The sequence below is a fragment of the Callionymus lyra genome, chromosome 17 (assembly GCF_982586985.1).
Source record: "Callionymus lyra chromosome 17, fCalLyr1.hap1.1, whole genome shotgun sequence".
Classification (NCBI taxonomy): Eukaryota; Metazoa; Chordata; class Actinopteri; order Syngnathiformes; family Callionymidae; genus Callionymus; species Callionymus lyra.
In genome coordinates this window covers 23,369,974-23,394,968 of record NC_141834.1, presented here as the reverse complement: position 1 = coordinate 23,394,968, position 24,995 = coordinate 23,369,974, and the positions used below count along the sequence as shown (strand labels likewise).

The window sequence follows — 24,995 nt, the reverse complement described above, 5'->3', positions numbered from 1 at the left end:
TCACTGACCACTGGTTGATGTGATCTGTGATCCATTAGTTGATCTACTCACTGACCACTGGTTGATGTTATCTGTGGTTCATTAGTTGATCTACTCACTGACCACTGGTTGATGTTATCTGTGATCCATTAGTTGATCTACTCACTGACCACTGGTTGATGTGATCTGTGATCCATTAGTTGATCTACTCACTGACCACTGGTTGATGTTATCTGTGGTTCATTAGTTGATCTACTCACTGACCACTGGTTGATGTGATCTGTGATCCATTAGTTGATCTACTCACTGACCACTGGTTGATGTTATCTGTGGTTCATTAGTTGATCTACTCACTGACCACTGGTTGATGTTATCTGTGGTTCATTAGTTGATCTACTCACTGACCACTGGTTGATGTGATCTGTGGTCCATTAGTTGATCTACTCACTGACCACTGGTTGATGTTATCTGTGGTTCATTAGTTGATCTACTCACTTGACCACTGGTTGATGTTATCTGTGATCCATTAGTTGATCTACTCACTGACCACTGGTTGATGTTATCTGTGGTTCATTAGTTGATCTACTCACTTGACCACTGGTTGATGTGATCTGTGATCCATTAGTTGATCTACTCACTTGACCACTGGTTGATGTGATCTGTGGTCCATTAGTTGATCTACTCACTGACCACTGGTTGATGTGATCTGTGGTTCATTAGTTGATCTACTCACTGACCACTGGTTGATGTGATCTGTGGTCCATTAGTTGATCTACTCACTGACCACTGGTTGATGTGATCTGTGGTCCATTAGTTGATCTACTCACTTGACCACTGGTTGATGTGATCTGTGGTCCATTAGTTGATCTACTCACTGACCACTGGTTGATGTGATCTGTGGTCCATTAGTTGATCTACTCACTTGACCACTGGTTGATGTGATCTGTGGTCCATTAGTTGATCTACTCACTGACCACTGGTTGATGTGATCTGTGGTTCATTAGTTGATCTACTCACTTGACCACTGGTTGATGTGATCTGTGGTCCATTAGTTGATCTACTCACTGACCACTGGTTGATGTGATCTGTGATCCATTAGTTGATCTACTCACTGACCACTGGTTGATGTGATCTGTGGTCCATTAGTTGATCTACTCACTGACCACTGGTTGATGTGATCTGTGATCCATTAGTTGATCTACTCACTTGACCACTGGTTGATGTTATCTGTGGTTCAATAGTTGATCTACTCACTGACCACTGGTTGATGTGATCTGTGGTCCATTAGTTGATCTACTCACTGACCACTGGTTGATGTTATCTGTGGTCCATTAGTTGATCTACTCACTGACCACTGGTTGATGTGATCTGTGGTCCATTAGTTGATCTACTCACTGACCACTGGTTGATGTGATCTGTGGTCCATTAGTTGATCTACTCACTGACCACTGGTTGATGTTATCTGTGGTCCATTAGTTGATCTACTCACTGACCACTGGTTGATGTGATCTGTGATCCATTAGTTGATCTACTCACTGACCACTGGTTGATGTTATCTGTGGTCCATTAGTTGATCTACTCACTGACCACTGGTTGATGTTATCTGTGATCCATTAGTTGATCTACTCACTGACCACTGGTTGATGTTATCTGTGGTCCATTAGTTGATCTACTCACTGACCACTGGTTGATGTTATCTGTGATCCATTAGTTGATCTACTCACTGACCACTGGTTGATGTGATCTGTGGTCCATTAGTTGATCTACTCACTGACCACTGGTTGATGTGATTTGTGGTCCATTAGTTGATCTACTCACTGACCACTGGTTGATGTTATCTGTGGTCCATTAGTTGATCTACTCACTGACCACTGGTTGATGTGATCTGTGGTCCATTAGTTGATCTACTCACTGACCACTGGTTGATGTGATCTGTGATCCATTAGTTGATCTACTCACTGACCACTGGTTGATGTGATCTGTGGTCCATTAGTTGATCTACTCACTGACCACTGGTTGATGTGATCTGTGATCCATTAGTTGATCTACTCACTGACTACTGGTTGATGTGATCTGTGATCCATTAGTTGATCTATTGAATTTTTCCCAACAGTCCCGTGTTTCTCCAACTTCACGGCTCCCATGGGAACCGTATTGTCTCCCGACTACCCAGAAGGCTACGGGAACAACCTGAACTGTGTGTGGCTGATCATCTCAGAGACCGGCTCCAGGATCCACTTGGCCTTCAACGACTTCGACCTGGAGCCGCCGTACGACTTCCTGACCATCAAAGACGGCGACCAATCGGGCTCCACCATCCTGGGACGCTTCTCCGGAGCCGAGGTTCCTTCGCACCTGACGTCCAACAGCAACGTTCTGCAGCTGGAGTTCCAGGCCGACCACTCCATGTCCGGCCGAGGCTTCAACATCACGTACAGCAGTGAGTCTCTGTAGCATGTTCTTCATCTGTTGAGCTGAAGGTCAGTCTCTGTAGCATGTTCTTCATCTGTTGAGGTGAAGGTCAGTCTCTGTAGCATGTTCTTCATCTGTTGAGGTGAAGGTCAGTCTCTGTAGCATGTTCTTCATCTGTTGAGGTGAAGGTCCGTCTCTGTAGCATGTTCTTCATCTGTTGAGGTGAAGGTCAGTCTCTGTAGCATGTTCTTCATCTGTTGAGGTGAAGGTCAGTCTCTGTAGCATGTTCTTCATCTGTTGAGGTGAAGGTCAGTCTCTGTAGCATGTTCTTCATCTGTTGAGGTGAAGGTCCGTCTCTGTAGCATGTTCTTCATCTGTTGAGGTGAAGGTCCGTCTCTGTAGCATGTTCTTCATCTGTTGAGGTGAAGGTCCGTCTCTGTATCTCAACGTAGATGTTTCTCTTTATTATTCAATCCAACATAGAGTATCTATAAAATAAACAATCAAATCAATAAATTAATACTATTAGGAAACACACACACACACACACACACACACACACACACACACACACACACACACACACACACACACACACACACACACACACACACACACACACACACACACACACACACACACACACACACACATATTGAATTTGTTTTTTATTTTCACTCATTGGTCAGACATGTTTGAGTGACAGGTTGTTTGAGTGACAGGTGTGCAGCAGTGGTGGAGTCACTGGTATAGACCTGGTGTACGTTGTAAAAACCTCACACTGAGTCATAGAAATAGATCCAAAAGAGAACGTGACGCGCCGATAGCTCCGTAGAAGCGAAGCAGCTGAAGACAAATGCTGCTCCTGACGTCTGCGTCTCTTATCTCTCTCGCTGCTCAAGGACCCATTTCTCTCAACACTTCTTCTTCTTTCTCGTTACAAGCGTTCGGGCATAACGAGTGTCCCGACCCCGGCGTTCCACTCAATGCCCGGCGGTTCGGAGACAGTTTCCAACTCGGGAGCTCCATCTCTGTCGTCTGCGAGGAGGGTTTCATCAAGACCCAGGGAGCCGACACCATCACCTGTCACCTGGAGGACGGGAAGGTGATGTGGAGCGGATTGATCCCCAAGTGTGAAGGTGCTGCTCATCAACCACTTCCTGTTTGTTTGTTCCCTCTTTTACATTCCTTTCATTAGCATGTTGTTTTTTAACTACATCATGTGTCATGTGTGTCATCTGATCCTTCTGTGTGTCATGTGATCATTTTGTGTGTCATGTGATCAGTTATGTGTGTCATGTGATCATTTTGTGTGTCATGTGATCAGTTATGTGTGTCATGTGATCCTTCTGTGTGTCATGTGATCATTTTGTGTGTCATGTGATAAGTTATGTGTGTCATGTGATCAGTATATATGTTTCATGTGATCAGTATATGTTTAATGTGATCAGTATATGTTTCATGTGATCAGTATCTCTGTCATGTGATCATTTTGTGTGTCATGTGATAAGTTATGTGTGTCATGTGATCAGTATATATGTTTCATGTGATCAGTATATGTTTAATGTGATCAGTATATGTTTCATGTGATCAGTATCTCTGTCATGTGATCATTATGTGTGTCATGTGATCATTATGTGTCATGTAATCAGTATATATGTGTCATGTGATCAGTATGTGTGTCATGTGATCATTATGTGTGTCATGTAATCATTATGTGTGTCATGTAATCAGTATATATGTGTCATGTGATCAGTATGTGTGTCATGTGATCATTATGTGTGTCATGTGATCATTATGTGTGTCATGTAATCAGTATATATGTGTCATGTGATCAGTATGTGTGTCATGTGATCAGTATGTGTGTCATGTGATCATTATGTGTGTCATGTTATCAGTATATGTCATGTGATCATTATATGTGTCATATGATCATAATATGTGTGTCATGTGATCATTATATGTGTGTCATGTGATCATTAAATGTGTCATGTGATCAGTCTTCCTCACCTCAGACTTTCTGTCTCCAGCTCCCTGTGGAGGACACTACTCCGGCCCGTCCGGCGTCATCCTCTCCCCCGGGTGGCCGGGCTACTACAAGGACTCTCTGAGCTGCGAGTGGGTCATCGAGGCCGAGCTGGGACGCTCCGTCAAGATCAGCTTTGACAGGTGTGTGTGACAGCTCTGCAGCAACTCAGCCATGGAGACAAAGACACAAACACTCACACACACTTCAGCCTGTTCAAGCGGCAGAACACAAAAACAAAACACGAGCAGCAGTCGTGAGTGACAGCTTGTCTTTTTCAACTTTGACTTGGTGATACTTCTGCAGCGTCTGCTTTCATCCCATCATGTCAATGATCAGTGTCAGTCAATTAGTCGCATGATTGTTCGGCCAATCACAGCAACGTTAACACATGTCCAGTCGCACATCATTTAAAGTCAAATAATCCAAGTCTGTTTTGTCTTTTTTTTTATTTTACTGATGTCACGATACCATACACTAATGTAACGATACACTGATGTCACGATACACTGATGTCACGATACCATACACTAATGTAACGATACACTGATGTCACGATACACTGATGTCACGATACCATACACTAATGTCACAATTCACTAATGTCACGATACACTGATGTCACGATACACTAATGTCACGATACCATACACTGATGTCACGATACCATACACTAATGTCACGATTCACTAATGTCACGATACACTGATGTCACGATACACTAATGTCACGATACGATACACTGATGTCACGATACCATACACTAATGTCACGATTCACTAATGTCACGATACACTGATGTCACGATACACTGATGTCACGATACACTGATGTCACGATACCATACACTAATGTAACGATACACTGATGTCACGATACACTGATGTCACGATACACTAATGTCACGATACACTGATGTCACGATACCATACACTAATGTAACGATTCACTAATGTCACGATACACTGATGTCACGATACCATACACTAATGTCACGATACGATACACTGATGTCACGATACCATACACTGATGTCACGATACACTAATGTCACGATACACTGATGTCACGATACGATACACTGATGTCACGATACCATACACTAATGTCACGATTCACTAATGTCACGATACACTGATGTCACGATACACTGATGTCACGATACACTGATGTCACGATACACTGATGTCACGATACACTAATGTCACGATTCACTAATGTCACGATACACTGATGTCACGATACACTGATGTCACGATACCATACACTACTGTCACGATACACTGATGTCACGATACACTGATGTCACGATACCATACACTAATGTCACGATTCACTAATGTCACGATACACTGATGTCACGATACACTAATGTCACGATTCACTAATGTCACGATACACTGATGTCACGATACACTGATGTCACGATACACTAATGTCACGACACGATACACTGATGTCACGATACGATACACTAATGTCACCATATGATACACTGATGTCACAATACAATGTAACGATACACTAATGTCACGATACGATACACTGATGTCACGATACGATACACTAATGTCACCATATGATACACTGATGTCACGATACGATACACTAATGTCACGATACGATACACTGATGTCACAATACAATGTAACGATACACTAATGTCACGATACGATACACTGATGTCACCATATGATACACTGATGTCACGATACGATACACTAATGTCACGATACGATACACTGATGTCACCATATGATACACTAATGTCACGATACGATACACTGATGTCACCATATGATACACTAATGTCACGATACGATACACTGATGTCACCATATGATACACTGATGTCACGATACGATACACTAATGTCACGATACGATACACTGATGTCACCATATGATACACTAATGTCACGATACGATACACTGATGTCACCATATGATACACTGATGTCACAATACAATGTAACGATACACTAATGTCACGATACGATACACTGATGTTACCATATGATACACTGATGTCACCATATGATACACTAATGTCACGATACGATACACTGATGTCACCATATGATACACTGATGTCACAATACAATGTAACGATACACTAATGTCACAATACGATACACTGATGTTACCATATGATACACTAATGTCACGATACGATACACTGATGTCACCATATGATACACTGATGTCACAATACAATGTAACGATACACTAATGTCACGATACGATACACTGATGTTACCATATGATACACTGATGTCACCATATGATACACTGATGTCACGATACACTAATGTCACGATACGATACACTGATGTCAGGATACACTAATGTCACGATATGATACACTAATGTCAGGATACACTAATGTCACGATATGATACACTAATGTCACGATACACTGATGTTACCATATGATACACTGATGTCACCATATGATACACTGATGTTACCATATGATACACTGATGTCACCATATGATACACTGATGTCACGATACACTAATGTCACGATATGATACACTAATGTCACGATACACTAATGTCACCATATGATACACTGATGTCACAATACGATACACTAATATCACGATACGATACACTAATGTCACAATACACTAATGTCACGATAAGATACACTAATGTCACAATACGATACACTAATGTCACAATACGCTAATGTCACGATACGATACACTAATGTCACGATAAGATATACTAATGTCACGATAAGATACACTTATGTCACGATACGATACACTAATGTCACAATACACTAATGTCACGATAAGATACACTAATGTCACAATACGATACACTAATGTCACAATACACTAATGTCACAATACACTAATGTCACAATACACTAATGTCATGATACGATACACTAATGTCACGATAAGATACACTAATGTCACGATAAGATACACTAATGTCACGATACGATACACTAATGTCACGATAAGATACACTAATGTCACAATACACTAATGTCACGATACGATACACTAATGTCACGATACGATACACTAATGTCACGATAAGATACACTAATGTCACGATAAGATACACTAATGTCACAATACACTAATGTCACGATACGATACACTAATGTCACGATACGATACACTAATGTCACGATACGATACACTAATGTCACGATACGATACACTAATGTCACGATACGATACACTAATGTCACGATACACTAATGTCACGATAAGATACACTAATGTCACGATACGATACACTAATGTCACGATACGATATAGTACAAACCGAGTACCTGCGACAAACACTTCCAGTTGTTCCTCCTGTATGAGTTTACTTAGGGAACTCTGGTTTCCTTCCACGTTCCAAAAACATGCAGATGTTGATTGACACTTAAAAGTCAGTGACTATAAACAGACCCTCAGTAGCTGGGACATACTCCCCGCCCCCTCGACTCTGCAAAAGGAACCAGCAGAATAAAGTGAAGGATTTAAAATCCTCTGATCTGTTGTTTAAATACCTGCATCAAGTGTTTCAGACAGAATTTGTGTTTCCTGCCAGGATCATGTTTGCCGAGTGCTTTCTTTATCCTTTACATCTGTCACCGGATTCCGTTCATTCCAACATGAAACGACGATAAAAGCGTTTGCTGTGTTTTAAAAAGAACGATCAAATATGTGCTGCCTTGTCTCCCTTTCATAAACATCTCGGTAATGAAGAGCCTTGTGAGTGTTGAGCAGAAACGTCTTGATAACTTCTACATTATTAATGTTCCGCTGCAGATAATGAGCTCAAAGTCAAGTGTAAACTCTTCTTCTCTTCTTGTGTTCCACGTGAGAAGTAGCGTCGGAACTTCAGAGCGACTTTTGTGACGATGTGGAGCCTGAGGGCGACCACAGCAACATGTCGGATCTCAAGAGATAAATGAGGACTAACGTTTGTTTGACGCTTCAAGGTTCCAGACCGAGCTCAGCTACGACTTCCTGGAAGTCCACGACGGGCCGAACCTGCTGTCGTCTTTGATCGGCTCCTTCAACGGAACCCTGGTTCCTCAGTTCCTCTTCAGCAGCAGCAACTTCCTCTACCTGCTCTTCACCACCGACAACAGCCGCTCCAACAGTGGCTTCAAGATCTTCTACGAAGGTGAGGCGTCCATGGCTTTATGTGCTGAGCTTGTCTTTCGTCAAGAACTTTTCTATGGTGGCCCTCACCCCTGAACAAGACCCTGAGATATCTTCTCCCCAACCCGGGGGAGTCGGGGGGTGCGAGCCATGCTGCAGTTTATGGAGGCGACCTTGGGAATCCATTCCTCAGCTGCTGAAACTCTAATGTCTCTCTGTTAGGGAGGATGCAGAGCTGGAGCCTCATATTCCAGACGTTACTGCTGGATAATAGTCGAACCTTGACTGAGTTTTCAACCTAAAAATAAGTACATTAATAACTCATCCCTCCGTGAACAATCTGTTTTAAACATCAACTCATGATCAACTCTGGTGTCATGGAGTGAATGTTCTTCAAGTTCCTCATCATGACCACGTTTTACACTTTTATAAAGTTGCTCTGGAATCTGGACGAACAAGAGGTTACAAGAGTCCATTATGATGTAATAATCTCCTACTCCAACTGTAATCACGCTTTGTTTATACAACCAGTCTCTTGGAGGTGGAGACCATTGATGACGGGCGGTGACAAACCTCCATGCTTGACCAATCTATCCAATGTATCATTGTTAATGACAATCACAACAACACACACACACTGATGATACAATAGAGTCACACATCACAACAACACTCACACTGATGATACAATAGAGTCACACATCACAACAACACACACACACTGATGATACAATAGAGTCACACATCACAACAACACACACACTGATGATACAATAGAGTCACACATCACAACAACACACACACTGATGATACAATAGAGTCACACATCACAACAACACACACACACTGATGATACAATAATTGTGTATTTCAGACACACTTACATCAACACATTAGTTTCAAACTTCTATGTGTGATAACGACAAGAAGCTTCATGACTGGAATGTCTAATTTTGTCACCAGTTGTTAAGTCAGCGTGGCGTTGGTTTAGGTTCTAATCACTTGGTTGACTTGTCATGAGGATCATTCGTCACGAGGGTTTCATCAGAAGCGTTCGTGTAAAGACTTGAAAGAAAACTCCCTTTCCAAACCTTGTGTTTGATCCCCAACGACGACATCTTTCTCAGCCTCTGAACTGCAGTTCAAGTCCCAGGCTCGTCTGCCAGGCTCTTCAAATACGTCTCCGCCCAGAGCGCCGCTTGTTATGAGCAGCTGCAGACTCTAAAGAGGGAGGTTGACTTCTGACCGCGGCCGAAGGGAATATGAGGAGGAGGCGTTTCACGACAGAGAGTCGAGCGTTTCATTTATCACGTCGTTTAGTTTGGGTTTGAAAGAACCTCGGATTGTTTGGGAATCTCTCGTGCCGTCCATCCCAACCTACAGTTTGAGCAGCGATCCATGAACACTCACACACACACACACACACACACATACACACACTCACGCACGCGCGCACACTCACGCACACACACACACACGCACGCACACTCACGCACACACACACACGCACGCACACTCACGCACACACACAAACACACACACACACACACACACGCACGCACGCACGCACGCACGCACGCACGCACGCACACACACACACACACACACACACACACACACGCACGCACGCACGCACACTCACGCACACACACACGCACACACACTCACGCACTCACACTCACGCACACACACACACGCACGCACACTCACGCACACACACAAACACACACACAAACACACTCACTCACGCACACACACACGCACACACACACACACTCACACACACACACACACACACACGCATGCACACTCACGCACACACATACACACACGCACGCACACAGGCATGGACGCACGCACACACACACACACACACACACACAAACACACTCACGCACGCACACTCATGCACACACACACTCACACTCACACACGCACACACACACACACACACACACACACACACACACGCACACCCCCACACACACACACACACACACACACACACACACACACACACACACACACACGCACACCCCCACACACACCCCCCCACACACACACACACACACACACACACACACACACACACACACACACACACACACACACACACACACACACACACACACTCCCATGATTCACCGTCAGCAGTCTGTCGGTGTCACCGCGTCAACCTTCTCACGCTCTGAAGTCTTTCTTGGTGTCGGTCCAGCCCGTGTTGCCGCAGTAGTTCCAGGTGATGGACCGGGTCAAGGTCCCCCGTGTGTCGGCGAACAGTCTTTCAGCGGCGAACAGTCTTTCTGCCGCCACTCTTCCCCGAGAAAACATCACATTCGGGTTCAGCTGCCAAACTTAACCCCAGTTTGAACGGACGGAAGCAGAAGCGATCGCTGCAAATAACAAACCATCCGACATCAAGCGGTGAAGACTGGAGTCAGCAGGGAGACACCGAGGGCTCAGACAACGTTGTTTATTCTCTGCTCCGTGTGTTCACTTCTTTATATAGTGAAGAGATTTAAATATGTGGAACAACATGTACCTCCAACCAGACCGAGTTCAGACACATCTTCACTTTTATATCCCTGTTGGGAAAAGTGCTTTCGTCTAGTTTTTTCATGTGTGGAGTCGAGTCCGTTGATCCACTGCAGCGAGTCGGAGCTCTGGTGGTTGAAGGAGGCGCAGACGAGGAGACCAACTCCGCTCTTTATGAAGAAGTTAAACTCACGAGATCATTCATCTGTTGACGTCCCAGCATCGTCAACAACATGTTTCCATAGACGGGGGTCTCTAGGAGGTCCATCTTCCCAGAGACGCTTCCAAGACCAGCTCTATGCGCGTCATGAATCCAGATGGAAGTCCTGGCTCGCTCAGGTTCCCAGAGCCGTGAGATAACACGAGAAGATTCGTCTTCCACGAGTCCTTCTTGATGAATCGTCAGATTGTTCTTCTCAGGAGTCAAAAAAGTCCTTTTGGCCATTTTAGACACATTTACACACTCTTCTTGGGGACGAAACCAGCAGAATAATCCCCAACATAATCCTCCCTCCAGGGTCATTGACTTCCACAATGGCTGTTTCCTAGGACTAGACTGTAGAGTGAGTTGATGAGAACGATGATAGTCCTTCAATGACACACATTAAGATGTGTTACTGTTATGATGCGTAACTAACGATAGTTAATCAGTGTTGATACTGTGGTGGCGTGAAGGGTTATTGGTCCAAGATCACTGACATCATCCTAGAGACTTCTCCAGCTACTGGAGAAGCTACACACACACTCACTGAGAGATTGTGAAAACAGCTTATATAATGAGATTGGGAAACATCTTGTGAAATCGTCTTGGCCGAGCGTCCAGACACGAGTCATACCAAGGAGGTCCAGAGGGCGGACCCCACTGTGTCCTGTATAAAGTCAATGTGAACGTTGTAAGACTCTGATGATCGTAAGGATTGCTTTGTGAATGACCTGCTGGGCTTCGACCCACAGTTAATGAAATCCATCATCCCGTTGACCTGGTCTGGGTTCACTCATTTCCAGTCGACAACCTCTTGGTTCCTTCTTCGATAATATCTGACACAGGAGAGTTAGTGTAGTTGCTTCCAGAAGCTTCCAAACATGAAAAGATCATCCATGATAATGAACAGTTTAAACCTCAGTTCACAGTTTGTTTTGAACATCAACCATCCGCGGTAACACACAAACCATCGTTGGTGTCTTACGTGAACCATCTTGGCCACGATACAAACTCTTCTCGGGACAGAAGCTCCGCCACACTGCGCCTGGAACCAACGAACAAGTGACGGATTGACGATCTCGTTTTTTACGACGTTCAATCCACTTCTTTATGTCTTTGTTGTGGGATGAAAGCAGCTCCTCAGACGTGACAGGATGGAACAGGAGCTTCTAGACCGTCGCCAGGCGTCGCCGTGACAACGTCGCTAATGTAACATATGATACGTACAAACCCAGCGTCAGACCAAGAGTCTGTGATACCTGTAATCAAGGAGGCAGGTGTGATCAGACGAGCTTTGATGCGAAGTCGTGTCGCGTCACTCGCTGTCAAGCGTCTCCGCGGCTCGTCCTCGTTGAAATGACGGCGGAATATGGAACGAATTTCTCGTGCTTTGAAAACCAACTTGATGAGAATTTATTTTCCGAGCTCAACATCCGCGTTTAGTTTGAGGTACGGCAGGAAATAGGCTGCGTGTCACTTTGACTGATGGTTACTGTCACGGCGGAAAAAAGGATTCTTTCTCTTTTCCTTCCGTGCGCCAGTTTAATAACAACGTCTCCATGACAACCTCGGGATTGGGTCGTTCAGGATGAAAAGGCTGACGTTCACTCCGTCTGTTTCGATTCCTTGCAGTCGTCACGCTGGACACCTACTCCTGCATGGACCCCGGGATCCCCGTCAACGGCGCTCGGCTGAGCCACGACCTCTCCATCGGGTCCACCGTGTCGTTCCAGTGCGAGCCCGGGTACAGGCTGAGCCACGAGGAGCCGCTGGTGTGCGAGAAGAACCACTTCTGGAGCCACCAGCTGCCCAGCTGTGACGGTACGTACGCTTTTATCCATGTTCGTGAAGGGAAGTCAAGATAGACAAACACACGGCAGAAGCCGAAGGTTTGGACTCACCTAACGGTCTCGTTGAAAGTTCAACCTTCCTGAATTCTGACCTTCGGTTCTTAAAGTCATGTGGTCGCATGTTTCTCTTAACGTAGCTGGTTGGTTCTTGTCATCTAATGAATTGTCATCCAGTAAGTGTGTGTTTCAACCTGACTACTGCACAACACGACTGTTCCACCGAACCCACTGAACAAGTCAAGAACTTCCACAGAGCAACTCGTTCAAGACACACCTGTCAAATGTCAGGTTTCTGGACTTCATCGAGGGACAGAACGAACTCTGTAGTCATTAGAAAAAAAGGTGAAGAAACTAAGATGTTGTCAGTTATTTCAAATGTGGTTGTTGAGTTGATGATTGTACACGTATCCGTTCATAGTTCGATGCCTTCAGTGATGATCCACCATCTAAAAAGTCATGAAAACAAAGAAAACATTGAATGAAAGCGTTCATTAGTTTGTGACTCAGGCCAGAGCGAGGCTCGAGGACAGCAGTGATTAATAGACGAGTTGAGGGGCAGAGCTCTGGAGCACTTTATGGATGGAGACCAAAGAAAAGGGAGTTCCAGCAATCGATGGATCCGATCGGGACATGAGCGAGTGGCTGGAGCGTCGGGCCGAGGTGATTAATGTGGCCCGGATGAAATATGCGACCTCTTGACCCGAGGGGCCGAGGAAATTGAGGAGTTATCGATTCGTTCGGCCCTGTTTGGCCAAGAAGGAGTCGTCGGACGACGAGGACGTTTGCTTCGATTTGTGCGAGGATTTCAAAGTTGGTGAAGATGCTCTTTGTTGACTTCCTTTAGACAGTTTCCACCTAAAGCTCCAGCGATACTGAGCTGGTGAGACGGAAACACATGGAAACTCACACGTTCTGTCGAGAAACATGTATGACGCTAAACTTTGACATATAATACAAGTGTAATGAAAGATTGTTGTCATATTTAAGCATTTAACAGCCACTGGAACGTCCTCTTAAAGTTTGTTTTACAATATTTATCTCATCCTCAAGGTTCTGGATCCACATCTGGTCGAACTCCTCAACTTCAAAACTGTTAAAAGCATGTCTTCAAAGTGTATATTTATGTTCTAAAACCTCAGAAAGGAAGTAACAAACAAGCTAACACCTGGCTAACAGCATGACCAGCTTCCAAAGAGAATTAAAATAGAGTCAAATGTAACATTGAAGAAAATCAAGAGAAAACCGTGGCGTGATAAAGACAATCACGAGCGACAACAGCGAGCGCGTCGAGCTCAAGACTAACAGCCGCACATCAACAAGTGAGACAAAATGAAATCGCTCGTGATTAGTGCCGTAATCATGGAAGTGCGTCTGCAGCGACTGAGGATTTATAACGTGGCTGATCTACTGTTGTGTGTGTTTTTTATGAGCCTGGGTGACGGATAATGAGGTGACACGGCCCCGCAGACGCCCCTCTAAAAAAGATGGATCTTTCCTTTTGTCCTTCAAGTGAAACTAATTTACTCGCGACACATTACGGACCTTGTTAAGAGCCAAAGTAACGGCCGCGCTCATTAGGAGAAGACGCCGCGTTGGTTCTGAATCGCTCACAAACACACACACCTTAAGGTCATCGCCGGAGTCGGACCGACCTCCCGATAATACCTGCCTCGATGTAGGCCAGACCAGAACCCCAGGGAGCTCGCCTTCACTGCACGCTTCAGCCGGCCCGTTCCAGTCGGCGCCTCCAGCTCCGGACCGTGCATCGGCTGCTGTCCTTCTACATTAGCTTTATGGACACGAGCTAAAACAGAGAGAACTCTGGGGACCTGAGGATCCTTCACTCTCAATCGAACTCTCAACCACCGTTTCTCCGCCACTGTTTTCGCGACGTCTGCTGTTATAATTAAACCTCCAGTATATAAAAAACGTGCACTCTTTGCACTCCAGATTCCGCCGACACTCCAGGAAGATGTCGGTGTGAGTAAGTGGTTTGACAGTAATTATTCCACCACACACTTCCAGCCCTACTCGACTTGACACTCGTGTTTCCACCGGCCCTGCTACCTACTCACAGTCGCCGTCACAACAAACTCAGCGGCCATGGATACTGATCAAAAACTAGCATTTCAGGACTTCGTCCACAGACCACAAAACAGGTTTTCGGCCAGACAGGACTTCATTGTTTTTTTCAAATACCGGGTTGGTTTCTTGGGTCCTGATGAAGACTCTTCAGTGATGACCAATCAGCGCCTGCACTTGTTCGGTGCCACCTTTTTAGATCCGGCTCGGCAGGTACTAATGGGAGCTCCTGCTTGGAGGTGTCATGCTGGTGGAAACATAACACAAAGCAGGTGAAGTAGAGTTAGGTAAGGTTTAAGTGAGCCTGTGGAAAGGGGCCGTTGATGTCATGCTGTGGTAACCTCGCAACCCAGAGACCATTTCTACAGAAACCTGAACCCATCAGAAAACGACTGCTCCGAAAATCGAAAAAAAAATGTGAAGGTCTGTCCACTTGTCTGATGGTTTTCTCCTGACAACCTGCTTTGAGTGAACTGAACCATGGTTGGCTCAGAGGCAGAAGATCCTGACCCTGTTGATGTGGTGACTGAGAGCAGTGATGGTAGAGGTTTCGTGCGAGTGTTGTCATGAAGATTCTCGTCCTCATCGAGTGTAAAGGTTGGACGATAAGATCGTAAATGATCTTATCCAGTTTTGATTTTGACATTTGTTTGTTTGTGTTTAAACAAGAAGGATCTGCTCGCATGCAGTTCATACAAAACTCTGCAGCCAGAATTCTGAGCCGCTCTAGTAGAAGAACTCACATTTCTCCTTCAAACTCTTCACTGGCTGCTCTAGTAGAAGAACTCACATTTCTCCTTCAAACTCTTCACTGGCTGCTCTAGTAGAAGAACTCACATTTCTCCTTCAGACTCTTCACTGGCTGCCAGTTTCTTTCAGGATCATTTTAAAATTCTGGTTCTTACTTTCAGATCTATTCATGGTCAGACCTTCCATCAGTGATCTGATCCAGACTTACACCCCAGCTCGGGCTCTGAGGTCTGTGGATCAGAATCTACTGATCGTTCCTGAACTTCAGGACCAGAGGAGAGAAATCCTTCCAGACTGTTGCTCCTAAGCTTTGGAACCATCTCTGTGTTTGATGATCTACTGACTCCTTCAAGAACCATCTGTGTTTGATGATCTACTGACTCCTTCAAGAAACATCTGTGTTTGATGATCTACTGACTCCTTCAAGAAACATCTGTGTTTGATGATCTACTGACTCCTTCAAGAAACATCTGTGTTTGATGATCTACTGACTTCTTCAAGAAACATCTGTGTTTGATGATCTACTGACTCCTTCAAGAAACATCTGTGTTTGATGATCTACTGACTCCTTCAAGAAACATCTGTGTTTGATGATCTACTGACTCCTTCAAGAAACATCTGTGTTTGATGATCTACTGACTCCTTCAAGAAACATGTGTGTTTGATGATCTACTGACTCCTTCAAGAACCATCTGTGTTTGATGATCTACTGACTCCTTCAAGAAACATGTGTGTTTGATGATCTACTGACTCCTTCAAGAAACATCTGTGTTTGATGATCTACTGACTCCTTCATAGAAACATCTCAAGACACTTTTATTTGAGCTTTTGATTGTCTGTGTTGGTTTCAAGTGTCTAGACAAATAACCATTACTTACTTATCTTTTAAGCATTATAAGCGGAAAGTTTGGGGTGTCAGAGTTATCAGATGAGGATTTCACCGTCGACTTCATCTTCTGGTGTTTATCTGTGGTCAGGTGGCAGCAGCTTGGAAAGGTTGACCCAGACTCTCCTCTGCTACATTGTTAAGCTGCTCCAGGACTGGGACCCACGGGGTTCCCGGTCCATAGTCTCTCCAGAGAGTCCAGGATAAAGAGGCACATTTTCTCCTGCTGGTAAAAGAAAGCTCTGTAAAGAGGGTTCAGGCGATGACACTAAACCAGTGAAAGTATTTCCCAGGCCAGACGAGAGTAAAGATGGCGCCACATTTGTAACCATCAGCCTCTCGCGACCACAGCTAAGCCTTAAGTGAGTTGCTTACTTGTTGTGTGAGGAGTCATGAATCATGAAGGAGCCACCATGGATTATGCAAAACTTCAAAGCACGAAGTTCCGTGAGGTCCTTCTGGTCTCAGTGTGTGTCGTCCCTCGATGCTGCTGCTCGAGCTGAAGGACAAAGTGGTCGTTACTGTTGAACACGTCCTGAACCTGATCAGCAGTCGAGCCTTTGTGGCTTCATCGTGATCACACAACAGTGTGTGAGGCGTGTGTAGAGTGTGTAGAGTGTGTTGTGTATGCAGTGTGTGAGGTGTGTGTAGAGTGTATTTGGTGTGTGAGGTGTGTGTAGAGTGTGTGAAGAGCGTGTTGTGTATGCAGTGTGTGAGGTGTGTGTGGAGTGTGTGTAGAGTGTGTTGTGTATGCAGTGTGTGAAGTGTGTGTAGAGTGTGTGTAGAGTGTGTGAAGAGTGTGTTGTGTATGCAGTGTGTGAGGTGTGTGTGAAGAGTGTGTGAAGAGTGTGTTGTGTATGCAGTGTGTGAGGTGTGTGTGAAGAGTGTGTGAAGAGTGTGTTGTGTATGCAGTGTGTGAGGTGTGTGTAGAGTGTGTGTAGAGTGTGTGTAGAGTGTGTTGTGTATGCAGTGTGTGAGGTGTGTGTGGAGTGTGTTGTGTATTTGGTGTGTGAGGTGTGTGTAGAGTGTGTTGTGTATGCAGTGTGTGTAGAGTGTGTTGTGTATGCAGTGTGTGAGGTGTGTGTGGAGTGTGTGAGGTGTGTGTGGAGTGTGTTGTGTATGAGGTGTGTGAGGTGTGTGTAGAGTGTGTGAGGTGTGTGTAGAGTGTGTGAGGTGTGTGTAGAGTGGGTTGTGTATGCGGTGTGTATAGAGTGTGTTGTGTATGACGTGTGTGTAGATTGTGTGAGGTGTGTGTAGAGTGTGTGAGGTGTGTGTAGAGTGTGTGAGGTGTGTGTAGAGTGTGTGAGGTGTGTGTAGAGTGTGTGAGGTGTGTGTAGAGTGTGTGAGGTGTGTGTAGAGTGTGTGAGGTGTTTGTAGAGTGTGTGAGGTGTGTGTAGAGTGGGTTGTGTATGCGGTGTGTATAGAGTGTGTTGTGTATGAGGTGTGTGTAGAGTGTGTGAGGTGTGTGTAGAGTGTGTGAGGTGTGTGTAGAGTGTGTGAGGTGTGTGTAGAGTGTGTGAGGTGTGTGTAGAGTGTGTGAGGTGTGTGTAGAGTGTGTGAGGTGTGTGTAGAGTGTGTGAGGTGTGTGTAGAGTGTGTGAGGTGTTTGTAGAGTGTGTGAGGTGTGTGTAGAGTGGGTTGTGTATGCGGTGTGTATAGAGTGTGTTGTGTATGAGGTGTGTGTAGAGTGTGTGAGGTGTGTGTAGAGTGTGTGAGGTGTGTGTAGAGTGTGTGAGGTGTGTGTAGAGTGTGTGAGGTGTGTGTAGAGTGTGTGAGGTGTGTGTAGAGTGTGTGAGGTGTTTGTAGAGTGTGTGAGGTGTGTGTAGAGTGGGTTGTGTATGCGGTGTGTATAGAGTGTGTTGTGTATGAGGTGTGTGTAGAGTGTGTGAGGTGTGTGTAGAGTGTGTGAGGTGTGTGTAGAGTGTGTGAGGTGTGTGTAGAGTGTGTGAGGTGTGTGTAGAGTGTGTGAGGTGTGTGTAGAGTGTGTGAGGTGTGTGTAGAGTGTGTGAGGTGTGTGTAGAGTGTGTGAGGTGTTTGTAGAGTGTGTGAGGTGTGTGTAGAGTGGGTTGTGTATGCGGTGTGTATAGAGTGTGTTGTGTATGAGGTGTGTGTAGAGTGTGTGAGGTGTGTGTAGAGTGTGTGAGGTGTGTGTAGAGTGTGTGAGGTGTGTGTAGAGTGTGTGAGGTGTGTGTAGAGTGTGTGAGGTGTGTGTAGAGTGTGTGAAGTGTGTGTAGAGCTAACCAGCCTGGCCTTCTGCCCGCTCAGCCTCTAAAATAGACATCTTGCCAAAAGTGCTCATCTAGTTTTAATGACTTTACGTAATTGGAGCTCATTAATAAAATATTTGATATAATTTGGTTGGTGAGGAAGAATTCAAGCGGGGTCGAGGAGGGATGGATGGAGGGAGGATGGAGGGAGGGATGGATGGAGGGAGGAGGGAAGATGGTGCAACATCTGGGTGAGATGTGACGAACTGATACATTTAATATAATAATATAATAATAATAATATATGGATATTTAATTCTGCCTCCTGGTCTGTATTGTTGTATAAACACTGGTCCCTCGACTTGTACACGCTATATATTTAAATACATCACATCAAACCTCAGATAAACTTGAACTTAACGAGAGAAACTCATTACCTAAGTCACTAATTACACCTTAATTATGCTGCAAACAAAACACTGAACTCCCATGATGCCTTTCTGCACACTGCTCTGTGTAGTGACGGCTGATTGGTCGATACAACACTGTAGTTAAACTCTACGTCCATGTTGCCAGCAGTCATCGGTGTTAGTGATGGTCGGCTGGGCGGCAAAGCAGTAGACGGTTGTGTAGAGAGACGACACATCTCGTTGAGTTTTGTTAGTTGAAATAATTGTTATTTCAACAAATGGTCACAACTTTAAAGTTGTCGTTTAATGCTGGAGGTTTTCAGAAGGTACTTGAGGAGGAACCTCTGTAGAGCATCTGGACCTTCAGTCGCCCTGTTGAGGGTCGTCACGGTGACCATGAAGTTAAGTAAGTAAGTAAGTGAGTCATTTGTATTTATATAGAGCTTTTCCAGACCAGGGTCACAAAGCGCTTAAACAATCAAAACAATACTCAATAAAGTATATACTTTAAAGGTCAAGATAAAACTGAGGACACAACAGCGTCAAACGTGTTGAAAACTTCCTTAAATTAGTTTTTTGTTTATCAACACTTCACTCAGGAAGTTATTTAATATGATCCAAGTATTATTAATGAAACTTACTGGGTTATGTTAAAATCATTTGCTTTATTTTTTAGTTTAATTCATTAAAAATATCGACTCAATCCCAGTTGTCTTTTTTCTACAGGAGTTAGATCCTAAAAGACTTGATGATCATGGACAGATCTTGACCCTTGTGTTGTCTCTGAGTCAAGGTCAACGACGTACAGTATGCATGTGAACACCTGAAAGGTTGAAGTCGGGGCCCAACAGTGACCCCTGTGGAACGCCACTCGTGACAGAGAGTGTTTGTTGTGTTGTGTTGACAGATGAGCTGAAGAGTCTCTCGCTTTAATGAGTCTCACGCGTGTCGATTATTTACAAATAATCCAGCAGAAAAAAAGCCTCTTATCTCATCAGAGACGATGAATCTCTTCCGTCATTGGCTGCTCGGAGGTCGAGTCTGCGTCGCTCCGAAGGTTAACTCCCTTAATTGGATATTGTTTAAATCCGCCGGCAATTTCTCACGCCGCCGTCGGGTTGTGACTCCGAGGTCGTCGGCTGTAAAGGGCGTCGGTTTTAAATGATTGACGCCACACACCAGTGCGTTTGTGCGTCGGATAGTTTGTGTTGGTAATTCCAGAGTCAACAAGAAGGAACACTCGACAAAGGTTAGCGCGCAAACACGTTCAATAATGTAGGCTCTTTAAAGGTGCACGAAAGTGTGTGTGTGTGTGTGTGTGCGCACACTAAAGCTTTTTTATACACAATTTCTTTCAAAACAAGTTAGTAGATTGAAAACTTGACTGTGTTAAACACGTTTTCAACAATGTGTAATCGTGCACACATGGCTGCAGTGATTTTTATTGTCAAGTTAATCATAAATCCTTTTTAAAAAGTGTCCGTCAAATTATGTCCAAACATCAGCTTTAAAAGCTGCTGGACTCACTGTATCCTCTCGTCCTCAGTCAACACCAGGACCTTATTCTTCCTTCTGCTGTGGAGGACGTAAAGTTGAATTGCTACACAAAAATGAATAAACAGGGTAAATAATGGAATGCTAATTTCAAATAGAAATGATATTATTATTTAATTTTACAACTATGATAAAATATGTTTTGCAAGTCAAACATGTAGAAGAAAATAAACTGTTATGTAACAATATGGATATTTGCCAAAACTCGTACGAAAACCTTTTTTAAATTCTTATCTTAACATAATTGCTTGTTGTGCTGCAAACACATTTTACACATTAACAAGATACAAACAATCATTGAATGTCATTAATATTAAACACAAATACTATCACATGATGAATAATTCATTAATAATCATCTTTATTGGCTCAAAAATCCATCTTTTTTTCTCTTTTAAACACATTTCCTTCATTTTTTGGATTGAATTATTGAAGATGTGTTTGTTCTTCTTAACCGACGTCACAGTCGTGTCGCTGATAAAATCATCCAATTATTTTTATGTTCGGCGTCATTTTGTCACAAAGTTTATTCCACATAAACATTTATCAACAGGAAGTGACTCTGGGAGTTTTTACGAAAACGACTCGAGGAAAGATAAATAATCACCGACGAACGAAAAACAAGTTTGCTCCGAATCCAGCAGGATTTGAACCCGTGACGTTCCTGCTGTGAGTGTTTGTGCAGCGATAACTTGGCAAAGAAGTTTGAAGGATCAAAAAGCAAAAGAGCTTCTTTTATTTCTCTGACCTCCTAACATCCGCCGTCGACTCAGAACCTCGTTTCAAACTCATGAATATCGTGGTGAGAAGACGCTCACATGAGTCAGAACCCGGGCGGTCGCGCCGAGACCACTTGAAAGACTCTCCTGGTGGGCGTTCCTGTCAGCAGAGGTCGTTCCTGTCAGCAGAGGTCGTTCCTGTCGGCAGAGGTCGTTCCTGTCAGCAGAGGTCGTTCCTGTCAGAAGAGGTCGTTCCTGTCGGCAGAGGTCGTTCCTGTCGGCAGAGGTCGTTCCTGTCAGCAGAGGTCGTTCCTGTCGGCAGAGGTCGTTCCTGTCGGGAGAGGTCGTTCCTGTCAGCAGAGGTCGTTCCTGTCAGCAGAGTTCGTTCCTGTCAGCAGAGGTCGTTCCTGTCAGCAGAGGTCGTTCCTGTCGGCAGAGGTCGTTCCTGTCGGCAGAGGTCGTTCCTGTCAGCAGAGGTCGTTCCTGTCAGCAGAGTTCGTTCCTGTCAGCAGAGGTCGTTCCTGTCAGCAGAGGTCGTTCCTGTCGGCAGAGGTCGTTCCTGTCGGCAGAGGTCGTTCCTGTCGGGAGAGGTCGTTTCTCTCAGCAGAGGTCGTTCCTGTCAGCAGAGGACGTTCCTGTCAGCAGAGGTCGTTCCTGTCAGAAGAGGTCGTTCCTGTCAGCAGAGGTCGTTCCTGTCAGAAGAGGTCGTTCCTGTCAGCAGAGGTCGTTCCTGTCAGCAGAGGTCGTTCCTGTCAGCAGAGGACGTTCCTGTCAGCAGAGGTCGTTCCTGTCGGCAGAGGTCGTTCCTGTCAGCAGAGGTCGTTCCTGTCAGAAGAGGTCGTTCCTGTCAGCAGAGGTCGTTCCTGTCAGCAGAGGTCGTTCCTGTCAGAAGTGGTCGTTCCTGTCAGAAGAGGTCGTTCCTGTCAGAAGAGGTCGTTCCTGTCGGCAGAGGTCGTTCCTGTCAGCAGAGGTCGTTCCTGTCAGCAGAGGACGTTCCTGTCAGCAGAGGTCGTTCCTGTCGGCAGAGGTCGTTCCTGTCAGCAGAGGACGTTCCTGTCAGCAGAGGTCGTTCCTGTCAGCAGAGGTCGTTCCTGTCAGCAGAGGTCGTTCCTGTCAGAAGATATCGTTCCTGTCAGCAGAGGTCGTTCCTGTCAGAAGAGGTCGTTCCTGTCAGCAGAGGTCGTTCCTGTCAGCAGAGGTCGTTCCTGTCAGAAGAGGTCGTTCCTGTCGGCAGAGGACGTTCCTGTCGGCAGAGGTCGTTCCTGTCAGCAGAGGTCGTTCCTGTCGGCAGAGGTCGTTCCTGTCAGCAGAGGTCGTTCCTGTCAGCAGAGGACGTTCCTGTCAGCAGAGGTCGTTCCTCCGCTGATGACCTCTGCTCTCCAAACATTTCTCTCTCCGAGAAGCAAACGTCCTTCACTCTTCATCTGCTCCAGACCAGGAGATCCTGGACCTGTCGCACAAACACTCGTGTGAACACAACAAACGCACAACATGTCGCGTGACCTTCACCGGACTCGGGACTGACCCTTGAACTCTCACTGGTGAAACTAACGACCGACGCGACCCTTGACCCCTGTGCTTTCATTCATTGAGCAAGACGACCGTCAAACAACTAGAATCTGCTTCTACCAGCGAGAGAAGCTAATGGCTACGTTTAAAAATCCCATGGTTTGTGTCTTTGATAACTGACTCGTGACATCAGGAGGTGATGAACACAAACATATGAATGATAACAACACAGAAGTGTGTTTGTAAAATATCAAAAGAAACCAAAGAAACATTAAATAACAACAATAAAAGTAGATGTTAGGAGAGAGAATGAAAACGAACAACAAATCAAACGTAACGACCTAAAAAAACAACACAATACAAATCAATTAAAGATCTATTTGACCAACAGGTGCGAATTAAATAATAATAATTAAATAAATATAAATCTGAACTACATTCATTTATAACCATGACCAGCTGCTCGCTGGGCCGGATCTTTTTCAGGACCGGAACGATTCAGGAAGTCTTCACAGGTACTTTCCACTGCCGTAGACGGAGGCTGAACACCTGCTGCAGCGGCTCAGCTGGACCAGCAGGTGTTCAGCAGCCGAGGAGACACCTGGTCTGGACCAGCAGAAGAATCCTCCGTCACTTTATTTTATTTTCTAAAGAACTCCTGCTTTGTTTTCACATTACTGTCGATAAAGGTTTGTGAAATATTTGACCTTCATTCGCTTCCTCTTCAAACGTTGCTGCAGAAGGTCACGTGACGTTATTTATTTTGCCTCTTAATCCTCGTGGCTCGTGCCTGGACTGAGATGATGCAGATCAGATGATGTTCTCCATGATGTTCTCCATGATGTTCTCCATGATGTTCTCCATGATGTTCTCCATGATGTTCTCCATGATGTTCACCATGATGTTCTCCATGATGTTCTTCATGATGTTCTCCATGATGTTCTCCATGATGTTCTCCATGATGTTCACCATGATGTTCTCCATGATGTTCTCCATGATGTTCTTCATGATGTTCTTCATGATGTTCTTCATGATGTTCTCCATGATGTTCTCCATGATGTTCTCCATGATGTTCACCATGATGTTCTGCATGATGTTCTTCATGATGTTCTTCATGATGTTCTCCATGATGTTCTTCATGATGTTCTTCATGATGTTCTCCATGATGTTCTCCATGATGTTCTCCATGATGTTCACGACAAACATCTTCTCTTGTGGTTGTGCAGCCTCGTGCGGCGGCGACATCCGAGGCCCTGCGGGCGTCATCCTCTCCCCGGGGTACCCCGAGCTGTACCCCAACTCTCTCAACTGCACGTGGACGGTGGAGGTCAGCCACGGCAAAGGTACCGGTTCTCGTTCCCGGTCACGTGTCTCTGTGTCACGACTGACCTTTACTGAGTGATTCTGGACCTTCACCCATGAATGTGAAGTAAATATCGAAGCACACGCGCCTTAAACTCATGACCTACTTCCTCCACTGGACTCTTATTTTGAAAGATTCAGTCCCGACTGTTTACTTCCTCCGCTGGACTCTTATTTTGAAAGATTCAGTCCCGACTGTTTACTTCCTCCGCTGGACTCTTATTTTGAAAGATTCAGTCCCGACTGTTTAGTTCCTCGTGTTCCTCGACGTTCTTCTGTTGATGTTCTGAGTTCAAATGGTACTAAAACACTTTAAAAGAAAACTACAGTGTTACATAAACATTGATACTTAAAAATACTTGTATAAAATATATTAATAACTGTT

At 44.8% G+C, this 24,995-nt stretch overlaps 1 protein-coding gene across 1 annotated transcript in view; it reads left to right on the top strand.

Annotated features, from left to right (window-relative positions):
* Positions 1 to 24,995, top strand: part of LOC148063047 (CUB and sushi domain-containing protein 3-like) — a 414,667-nt gene that overhangs the window by 146,372 nt on the left and 243,300 nt on the right. Inside the window, exons 14-19 of the mRNA XM_087812099.1 lie at positions 2,093 to 2,419; positions 3,336 to 3,530; positions 4,422 to 4,560; positions 8,380 to 8,567; positions 12,915 to 13,103; positions 24,475 to 24,591. Of these exons, the coding sequence (XP_087668225.1) occupies positions 2,093 to 2,419; positions 3,336 to 3,530; positions 4,422 to 4,560; positions 8,380 to 8,567; positions 12,915 to 13,103; positions 24,475 to 24,591 (1,155 nt within the window). The remainder of the gene's footprint in view (positions 1 to 2,092; positions 2,420 to 3,335; positions 3,531 to 4,421; positions 4,561 to 8,379; positions 8,568 to 12,914; positions 13,104 to 24,474; positions 24,592 to 24,995) is intronic.